Source organism: Rattus rattus, chromosome 3, assembly GCF_011064425.1.
Source record: "Rattus rattus isolate New Zealand chromosome 3, Rrattus_CSIRO_v1, whole genome shotgun sequence".
In the NCBI taxonomy this organism is placed as follows: domain Eukaryota; kingdom Metazoa; phylum Chordata; class Mammalia; order Rodentia; family Muridae; genus Rattus; species Rattus rattus.
This window is the reverse complement of record NC_046156.1, coordinates 36,732,847-36,744,086: the sequence shown is the minus strand read 5'-3', so window position 1 is coordinate 36,744,086 and position 11,240 is coordinate 36,732,847. Positions and strand designations below refer to the sequence as shown.

The window sequence follows — 11,240 nt, the reverse complement described above, 5'->3', positions numbered from 1 at the left end:
AAATGCTTCCAAACAATGACTCATTTAAATATTTTTGTAAAGATTTATTTATTTGCTTTATTTATTAAGTACACTGTAGCTGTCTTCAGACACACCAGAAGAGGGCATCAGATCCCATGACAGATGGTTGTGAGCCACCATGTGGTTGCTGGGAATTGAACTCAGGACCTCTGGAAGAGCAGTCAGTGCTCTTAACCCTTGAGCCATCTCTCCAGCCCCTAAATATTTTATTAGAAGGCCAGAAAATAGTCATTTTACTTAGTATTTACCAAAACAAACAAATAAGAGTGTTAGACAACTGTGCTGGGTGATGCTGGCTGACTGGGAAACTCACATTCTATCTGTTTAGTTTAATGATCCATAGGAAAAGTCAAAGCTATTGCCAGGGAAGCTACATATGAAACGACAACTTAAGTTTCACATAGGTGAGACTTGGCCAGCCCAAAATGGGCAAAGCATCAGAAATGCAGGAACACCACCCTGGGAAGGTCAGAGAAATAACAGTCCAGTGGTTTTAGGATTTACCAGCATGCCTTCCACTCATGGACTGGCTGTGTTTATGCTCGGAATTGCTCTAATTCGTTAAGAATAGTATCTAAAAAATGTTTGAATTCTGTATCAGTTCCTTCTCATATGCTGATAAAATACACTGAAAAAGGCAGCACGGTTGAGAGGGTTTGGTTTGGCTCCCAGGGTGCGGGTACAGTCTGTCCCAGCAAGGAAGTAACGCTGGCCACAGTGCTTCTGCAGCTGAGAAGCAGCAAGGGACAGGCCCAGTTCTCTCCTTTCTGTGAAGTCCAGGACTCAAGTTCATGGAGTGGTCCTGCCTGAAGTTAGGTTGGGCGTTCCTGACTCAATTGACTTAGAAAGAAAGCCCTTTCCTCACAGATGTGGCTAGAAGCCAGCTACAGTGTAGACGACCTCTCACAGGAGTACCACAAAGCTTGTCTGGTAGATGATTCTAGGTCCCATTAAGAGAACAACAGGAAACATCACAGACCCCGTACTTCCTTTCGTTTTACCCTGCCGTGCTTTGGCTTGTGAGACAGTGCTTTGGTGGTTTGAATATGTTGGCCCAGAGAGTGGCACTATTAGAAGATGTGGCCCTGTTGGAGGGAGTGTGACCTTGTTGGAGTAGGTGTGTCACTGTGGGTGTGGGCTTTAAGACCCTCATCCTAGCTGCCTGGAAGTGAGTATTCTGCTAGCAGCCTTCAGATGAAGGTGTAGAGCTCTCAGCTTCTCCTGTATTATGCCTACCTGGAAACTGCCATGTTATGGCCTTGATGATAATGGACTGAACCTCTGAACCTGTAAACCAGCCCCAATTAAATGTTGCCCTTATAAGAGTTGTCTTGGTTATGGGATCTGTTCACAGCAGTAAAACCCTAAGACCAGGGTCTTGCTATGTAGGCCAGGATGGTTTAGAACTTGTGATCCTCATGCTTTAGCATCTAGTGTTCTGGGATTACAGGCATATGCTATCCCTCCTGGCTGGACTCCAGCTTCTTAATATGTGAAATTGACTGTATTTTGAAGTGAATTTTGATAGGAGTTTTTGAATATCATAGTAATACTCTTTGCTTGGTCAAAGTTCAAATCTTACACTGAGTGTACACATAAACTAGGCATATCTGTATGCTTCCTCCGAAAACTCAGTTCCAGCAAAGAACAGGACTGAGCTGGTGTGGCCTAAGCCCTCCCTTTGGATGTCAGCTCCCTTATCTTCCAACATCCGCCGAAGACCGCTGAACACTTTGGCATGTCAGCAGCAAGCACCCTGTTGGTTTGTCTTGTCCAGATTCTTCATGCCCCAGTGTCCTTGGCTATTCCCGGCCCCGACCCGCTCCCACTTACCCTTCACAAGTTCTCCCTGCCATGCTGCATTTGGAGTTGAATGCCATCTCTTTCCCTACACCAAGGATCTGGTGCTGCCCTCTCACATTATGACCTGATACAGAATCGAGCCTCTGCCATGCTTTAGCAAATGTCATAGAATGATTAAAAAAAAAAAAGAAAGAAAGAAACACATAAACAATAAAGGAGTTAAAATGTTGCCACGCGATATGAAATCATTCCACTGTCTCTAGATGCTGTTATGGAAAAAAATGAAATTCACAGATCAGATAGATACTCGACAGGAATAAATCTCCTTTGCAATGAAAAATACTTCAAAATGAACTTTACATGCAAAGAAACAAAAGGCCTCCTGACTTGATTTTCAAGTTACATTTATTACTAATAGTGTTTGGATTTTCAGTCCAAATCTTTCACATACAGTCTTTGGGGACAGAGAGAAATAGAAATGACAATCTAATAGGAAAGTATGAACCGTGTAGCAGTTAACTTCTACTTTGAATAGAATCCAAGTGTGAAAATCCTTTTAAGAAACAAACATTTCTGCAATTTCCCCCATTCTAACTGTCCCTAATTGATATAATTCTTCCTTCAAAGTTTTACGTCATTAATACACAAGCGTATTTGTGAGTAAGCCCCACTAAGTGCATACTCTCCAAGGTGTATAATGCAGCCAAACATGAGACAGCCTCATAAACAAAGGGACCAGAATCTGGGCAGCCACCACACTCATGAGTTCAGGTTTGAAAGGTCTACTCAGGTCTCACACCTATGTAATGATACGATGTTTAAACTTGGATGGGAGGCAATGCCAGATTAACTTTTCTCTCTGACTGTGTTCAACCCTTAGAGCAGGTTTAGTAAGACACTATGTAGCTTCTGGTGATTGAAATGTATCTGGCAGCAAATGTAGCATAGCTTTCCAAGCCACAGCTCTTCTGTGCAAGCGCTATTACTTGGAAGATGAGAGCAGTTTGTTTTATTCTTGTTAAAACAGTAACATAACATCCCAACCATAAGAACCAGATCTCAGGGTGGCCAAAGGTCAGTCATAGAACTGTCTCATTTTCTAGTCAACTAGAGGAAAATACTATAGCAGACCTGGTACTCAACTGCAGTGGCAGTCTCGTATTCAAAGATATCTACACAATTTGATGTGTTGAAGCATTGCTGTGTGATAAAGACACTCATCCTGGTGAAGAAAATGTGTAGACCTTCTGTTGCATAGAGTATGTTTAGATAGTTCAATATCAGTGCTAATTTTGGTGTGGTACAAGCAGAAGAAAAAAGTGCGTTTTATAATAATATCTAAAACATCTGCTTCTCGAATGAGTTTTAGCAAAGTGTGGGCTGTGAATCAACTGATGGAAATAAAGCTTGATAATTACAAAAGGAAGTAGCAGGGTAGAGTGGGGATGCGTTAAATAACATCTTTTCTGTAATCCCCTGTTTCTAAAAACAGCCTAATCCAGAAAGACTCAAACACCTAGTGATAAATTTGATGATAAAACTGAACCTTGTAAAGATCATATATGCATACCTCCTAAGACTCCAGTGGCCTAACATTATTCTTTTAAGATTCTATAAAATCATCATCATCAACAACAACAACAAACCCCTCATGGAAGCCAGTAATTATATTTTATACTTTAAGGGAATTGACACTATATTGATTTTAGATAAATGAACAGTGAGGCTTTTGCTCTAGTTGTTCTGAGACTTGTAGCAGGCTGGCATGGAATTTCTGCAGCCTTTTCTCTTCCTCTCTCAGTGACACAGGCATGAGGCACCATGCCAGCTAACAATCACATTTTGGGAAGCAGTTATCTATTACTTTGCTGTGTGATTGAACAAATTAGCATGTGGCCACTCTTGCCACTTACTGAGAATTCTTCAATTTTTTTTTGGTAACTTCTAAGGTAAGAGAGTGTCTCATAGTTCGCTTTTATTCTGTAAAAGATATCATCATAAGTGATAAGATGAAGAGTTAGAAAGGAAAATAAAGCCAAAATGTCACTTCTGAAAAAACCAAGAAGAATTTTTAAATTGAAAAAGATTCTGGATAGATGTGATGATGACATGAACTACTTTGAATTCCCTTGTATTTAACACTTTGAGGTATGGCAGGAAGGAGCAGGTGTTGATCTGTTCGTGGCCATACTTAGAAGGCAGGGTTGGTTACCGGTCAGGTGAGTCAGCCACCTAACTTCCTCTGAACAGTCTAGAAGCAGCCCTTGTGTATACTTCTCCTGCTTGTTTTCTGTCAGCCATCAGGCACAACAGTTGTCTAACGCCAGGCGCATTCATGCACGACTTCCTTAAATCCATTAATAGTTTTATCTTTACATCAATCTTCACCCCACTTACACAGAACCGGCCACTTAGAAATTCCTTTTGGGACCTTTAGTGACACGTTCCTTGGCACTAATGACCTTGTCCACTCCTAAAGGTAATCTGATATTTATGTGATGAGCAATGGCAAACAAGGCATCGAAGGTCATTCAACCGGAGGCTCTTGAGCTATCCGAATCGGTAAGAACCTAAGCAATTAGACAATCCAGACTTCTCATCTGACAAGTGAGAACACTTCAGCTCAAGTCTTCCTGTCTCAGGCTGCTGGCTTTGAGTAGATTGCAGATAAATCCAGTGCCTAGATTTGTGCTTTCCCCACATTACAGCTTCCTCCAAAGTCCACGAGGCTTGTGCGGTTACCTCACCCTGACATATTCCTGTCTAAGAACATTCCCACCCCATCAAAACATAGATGTCCCAGCACTGGGTAGGCTGAGGCAGGGTGGTCCCATGAGTGAGGGTAGCCTGAGCTACAAAAGTAGTACCACACCAGCCAGGGTACACAGCAAAGGACTGTCATAAACAAACAGAAGAAGAAGAGGAGGAGGAGGAGGAGGAGGAGGAGGAGGAGGAGGAGGAGGAGGAGGAGGAGGAGGAGGAGGAGGAGGAGGAAGAAGAAGAAGAAGAAGAAGAAGAAGAAGAGGAAGAAGAGGAAGAAAAGAAGAAGAACAAGAAGAAGAAGAACAAGAAGAAGAAGAACAAGAGGAAGAACAAGAAGAAGAAGAACAAGAAGAAGAAGAACAAGAAGAAGAAGAACAAGAAGAAGAAGAAGAAGAAGAAGAAGAAGAAGAAGAAGAAGAAGAAGAAGAAGAAGAAGAAGAAGAACAAGAAGAAGAACAAGAAGAACAAGAAGAAGAACAAGAACAAGAAGAAGGACAAGGAGAAGGAGAAGGAGAAGGAGAAGAAGAAAAAGAAGAGATAGAACATTTCCATTTCAGCCTTCTAACACCTCTGAGCTACGCCTAAAACATTTTCAGAGAAATGTTTGAAAAAACACCAAGGAAATTTGTTTCTGAGTGATTATTACTTCTTGTCAGGTTTGCCTTAGGAATTTGTCCTCATAGAAAGGACACCCAGCAGAGGGAAGTCTGGAGGCATGGAGACAGGCAATGGGTTGACCAGTGGATTAGAACAAAAGAAACGGCACACGCATGTACACGTGACAAAGTGAAACCCCCTCCTTTGTATGCTAACTTAAAATTAATAAAAAAATGTTATTCCTTGCTATTAGAAGTACTGGTAATTACTAAATCATATTCTAATTCTTTATTGGGCTAAGGCACATAGGAGAAAATGTTTGGATTCACTGTCATTATGTGAACTTGAGTTGCATGGGACTTCTTACAAATGAAATTAATATTTTGACTTTTTATATAAGTGCTAGAATATCAATGCAAGAGACTAAATCTGAGGCAAGGTCTTACGTACCCTGGCTGGCCTCAGGCTATGTGTCTGAGAACTGTCTTGAATTCCTGGTGTTCTGTCTTGTCTCATAAGCGCTGTGATTACGGGTGCGTGCCACCACGCCCTGCCCACTGTGACTCTTGTCTACCTAGCAGTTCCTTAGGCATCAGCAGACAAGGAAGTGCTCCACGCTTGTGTGTTTGCACACATGTACACTCAGATAAATGACCTGTGACCACAAAGGACTAAAAGTCGATCGAAGTCTATTTTTAAAGTAAAGAACCCTGCAAAGGCCACTAACAACAAAATCCACACGGTTGTCACACAAGCTTTCATGGTTGGTGTCTCCACCCCCTTGGGTGTGGGTTATAGTCATAACCACCTAGTGGAACACAGTATTCAGACCTCGTGTCCATGGACATTGCTTTCAAATCATTTCTGGACTCCTTCCTATAGCATACATATGGCAACTGGGAGCTATATAAGGAGTGGCTAGACACATGGCTGTTGACTGGGGATGGAACATTATACTCTCGCCTTTCAGAAAAGCTCATGCTGGTCTTCTGAGTTTGAGGGACAAAGGACAGTCTCTCTTTCCAGTCCTCTTGGGACCCTGCAAACACCTTCCTCCGAGCTGCAGAGACTACATTCGCCACAATGGATTCCTCGATGTTCCTGGGTCTGAAGGCCTCATCCACTAGACCGAGAGGGGACTTGGCCGCCGCCTCCCAAGGTGTAGGTCTCTTGTTAGCTTTCTCTTGCTCAAGGGTTGGTTTGCTGGAGTAACTGTAGGCAGGCTGGTACAGCCAGGGAGGTGCAGACATGATAGGCGGGGCTGCTCTTCCGGGGAGAGAAAGGGAGCGCCAGTTCTCCTAAAACCAAAGAAAATGTTAATATAGCTCATTCGTTCCTGTTTGTGCTGATTTTTTCTGCAAAGTGCTCATATCATCCTTACCGAACACTGCACAGATTAAAGCCCTGAAGTGCCCCATCCTGAAGTATGGGCCGGTTGTCTCACTTAGCTTACTCTAGCTCTGGTCTCCTATACTGCTCGTTTGACCCTCCTTGTTTTGTTTTTGTTTGTTTGTTTGGGGTTTTTTTTGTTTGTTTGTTTTCCTTTTTGCTCTATAGTTCAAGCTGCTGTCCCTCTTTCCCAGGAGTAACCTCATAGCAGGAACCCTAAAACCACCAGAATCTGCCCATCGCTCTGCCTTCCCCCGCTCCCCCCCACCCCCAGCCCATCTGCTCAGTCCTGTCCTGCTTTTCCTGGTACAAAATAAACAAACCAGGGACAACTGCAGAAATGGGCCATAAACTCCTACAATTTTTACTTTTTCTGAGTGACTTTTAATTGCCTTCCTTGCTTGCCGAATGCACTGAAAGCTACTTACTTCTGAAGGGGTTACCATGGGTGTGAAAGGAGGGCAGGCACCTCTCTTCTTGGAATCTATTTATGTGATGAAGACCACATACCATGGGTTTTTATTCTCTCTCTCTGTCTCTGTCTGTCTCTCCATGTCTCTGTCCTGTTTCTCTTTGACCCCCTCCCTCTGTGTCTCTCTTGCTTGTTTTAGAGAGATGGTCTCATTCTACAGTTCAGGCGGATTCTCTGGACAATCCTACTGACTCAGCCTCTCAAATGCCAGCCAGGAATGTAAGCCTGAGCCACCAGGCTAAACACTAACCGATGTGTTTAGTTCTGAAGGGTGAGACATGGGCCGTGTTGTGTCTCTAAAGAAGTCACCCTGCCAGTCTCATTTGGCTCCTTTTTTCTTTTTAATATTTATTTCATTCCAGAGTCTTTAAGAGTTCATCCCTACAACATTCCTCTGTGCTTGCTAAACACTCAGCCTGAGTAATCCACAGCAGTGTGGTTTGATGGAAGTTTTATTCACCCTTTACCCTAGCTGCTTTCCTAGGACCCTAGCCACCAGCTCGCCTGTTCACATGAGACTTGCTTAGATAAAATGCAGAGGAGGGGGGGGGAGAGAGAGGAAGAGGAGGAGAAGGTGAAGAAGAGGAAGAAGAAGAAGAAGAAGAAGAAGAAGAAGAAGAAGAAGAAGAAGAAGAAGAAGAAGAAGAAGAAGAAGAAGAAGAAGAAGAAGAAGAAGAAGCAAGTAAGCAAGGAAAAATTACTCAACTTTGAAAGTATCAAAGCATGTTTCTTAACCAGGTGTGGTGCCCTAGCCCTTAGGAGCTGGAGGCAGGAGAATAGGAGTTCAGGGTCAGCCTTGACTTCATAATGTGTTAGAGGCAAGCCAGGACAAGGGGAGACTTATCTCAAGAAATGAGAGGGAGGGAGGGAGAGAGAGAGAGAGAGAGAGAGAGAGAGAGAGAGAGAGAGAGAGAGAGAGAGAGAACTTTTTGTTGAACAAAAGGCCAGACTTGAAGATGGATTCAAATTTCCCAGTTTCCAACCAGTTCTTTCCTATCTGACTACATGAATAGCAACACTGGACTTGAGCAAGATGTCCCAGGCAAGGCAACTGGTTTGTGTTTCTCAGCATGGTCTTCCCCTCCCATGCCACACACGGGCGTACCGTGGGAGATGACAGCCCTGATCTGTGTATGAAGAGTAAAGAAGTCACTATAGTGGAGGTTGGTTCTCTCGGAGTCACTAAAACTTGCCTTTGATGTTGCATTCTGACGTTTGCTTCTATTAATGTCCTTGTCTTAATCCAGAGCTGTGGGCAAACCCTCTTTCCTACAGAGCCAGCAAGGGCGGCAGTGGCTTTTGCCACCTTTGACCTACATCTACATTTTAAAATTTGATGACAAATCTACCAAATCTATACATAGTCTATATTACTCATGTATAGTTTCATAAACGCATTTAACATTTTTATGAACCATCTAAGACTTCCAAACACTGTCCTATGAGCTAAAGACACGAAGACAATAAGATCTGTGTCCTGAAGCCCAGGATCCAGCACCATTTAAGCTACCATGGCATATCTAAGAATTACACAGGAAAAAGACACTTGACCTGCTGGATCAGGAGGAAAGAGGTTTCTATTTTTATTTATTTTTTACTATGAAAAAAAAGACTGTGAAAGAGAAATAGCTGAACCACAACATGTGTCTGTGCCTCCTTTGTCATAGCTATAAAAGGGATAAACAACTTTGGTTTCCAGAAGCGCAGGGAAAAATTCTTAGATTCTAATGATACCTGCAGAGGGCTCGTCTGGCTGGGCACAGATCTTTCAACACATGCCGTTGTTTACAACAACACAGTTGAGGGGACAATAACAGACAACGGAATCCTGGACTCTACAGAAATGCAGGACAAACTGAACACACACACACGCACATACACACACAAACACACACACACATATACACACATACATAATACACATAAACACACATATAGACACATACATATACATATATGCATATACATACACACATACATATACACATACACATGTATATACATAAATACAAAGACACATACATATACACATATACACACAATGTGACTCTACACTACACATATGTATATATATTCATATATATATATATTCTGTGTACACTACACACACACACACACATATATATATATATATATTCTGCTCCTTTTTTCAACTCACTTAGTTTGAAAATCTTCTGAGAAATTGAAACTTAATAGAAATTAAAATTTCTAAGAATTTTCAGTGATACCATAATATGAAGGATTAGGCTTTTTTTTAGCTAAAGCATAAATGTTAATTAGTCAAATATAGGCAGAGAAAAGTAACACTTTGAGGTGTGTTTATAAAAGAGAAAGTCATGGATTTCGGTGGGGGGATTAAAAATCATATTGAGGGCTGGAGAGATGGCTCAACAGGGGCACTAGCCAGAGGTTCTGAGTTCAATTCCTGCCATCACGTGTGATTTACAACCATTTGTCATGGGATTTGGTACCTCTTCTGGCATGCAGGTGTATATGCAGATAGAGTACTCATACACATAAGAGTAAATCTTCAAACAGATCACATTGAAAGTCAATGGAATTCTATGTGGAACGCACATTTGATGAGTATGAAGGCACCGTCAGTTGTGCCATGGAAGAGGGACCATCACCATGAACAAACTGACGGTTGTTCTTTCCATGGTCCCAACACTTGTGCCTTTAGGATCCATTAGTGCTAATCACTGTGCACGTCATGGGGGATAAACTGAAATTATCTTAGGTTGGGGATATAATCACAATATAGATAACTTATCTTTAGGTGCATAATTGTTTCGTGTATGCCCAGAAGACCAAATGCTTCTATTCTCACTTCCACCTAAATCTCTAATTTTAATCTTCACGCCTTGTTCGTTGGTATTATATTCGTCTGTCTGTCTCTGTCCAGGCTCCTGCTGCCCTCTGCTTAGTTGGTAACTGAAGCCATGTGACACACCTTGAGCCAGAAATGACTAAAGGACCCAAAAATACCAGAGGCATTTCTTCCATTTTGACATTTGCATCTGATATGGTCCAACCCCAGGCTAACCCGTGGACCGTGGCTCCACTGTGCACGTCATTATCATCAAAGGAATCAAATAATGTCATATTATGGTGTGTATGTGTAGGGGTGACATACCACTTCCTCAGCGTGGAGATCAGAAGACAGTTTGCAAGAGTGGGTTCTGTCCTTCTGTCCTTCTGTGTGACTGAGGGCTGAACTCATGGCCGACTTACACGACGAGGGCTTCTACCGACTGAGCTATTCTGACTAACCCAAATGGAAGATGGTTTCGGTTAAAGAGTATTTATCATTTATTAGTAATTAAACTGTCACGTTGGCTTTCCTGGTGACCCCATCAAATTGTTTCTCTTTGCTCCATTATATTTGAATTTTGTTTAACAAAAGGAAAGAGGTTTTTCCGCTGCCCAAACCAAACAGGTCCTGGCATCCTGTTTATTCTTAGGGACAGCTCTGTAGCTACTCAAGTTGCCCAAACCAGTCTTATTTTGAATTAGAAGGCTGTATCCACCCCTGTGTAAGCTCTAATTTTAACTTTAAGAGAAGGTTCCTGTCCTTTCTCCATGGTCTTGAGGCTCACCTGCTGCAGGGAGGGGGTAGGGTGGGGCTCTCTCTTTTTTCCTTTCCCAATTTGCTCACTCTGACTCCATGGGTAACGGGCAAGGATAAAGAAAAGCAAAGAGAAAAGGAATTTTTTCAGCAGCCTCTTCTTTGGAGTTATAGGTCTTGGAGACAAACAATTTGAGAGGGGAGCTTTCATCATAAAGAAGCAAAGATTGCTCCTTGAGGAACTAGGCCATGCAGTATTTATCATTTATTAGTAATTAATCTGTCACGTTGGCTTTCCTGGTGACCCCATCACATGGTGATATCTGTCTGTCAGTCTATATATTATGTCTATCTATATACATATATATAGACAGAGACATGAGAGAGAGAGAGAGAGAGAGAGAGAGAGAGAGAGAGAGAGAGAGAGAGAGAGAGTTTAAAAACTAGAATTCGTTAGAAAGAGGAACCTCGGTTGAGAAGCGGTTCCACCACATTGCTTGAAGGCAACTTCGTAAGGCATTCTCTTCAAGAGTAACTGATACAGAAGGAGCCAGTGCATTGTGGGTCTTTTCCCTTTTTAGACAAGACATCCTAAAGTGTATTCTTAATACTGCTTTGTTAAGCAGA

At 42.2% G+C, this 11,240-nt stretch overlaps 1 protein-coding gene across 1 annotated transcript in view; it reads right to left on the bottom strand.

The window, feature by feature from the left end:
- Positions 1–5,748: 5,748 nt before the first annotated feature.
- The window catches only part of Synpo2 (synaptopodin 2), a 146,475-nt gene continuing 140,983 nt past the window's right edge, over positions 5,749–11,240 (bottom strand). Inside the window, exon 5 of the mRNA XM_032897374.1 lies at positions 5,749–6,482. Within this exon, the coding sequence (XP_032753265.1) occupies positions 5,943–6,482 (540 nt within the window). The 3' untranslated portion in view covers positions 5,749–5,942. The remainder of the gene's footprint in view (positions 6,483–11,240) is intronic.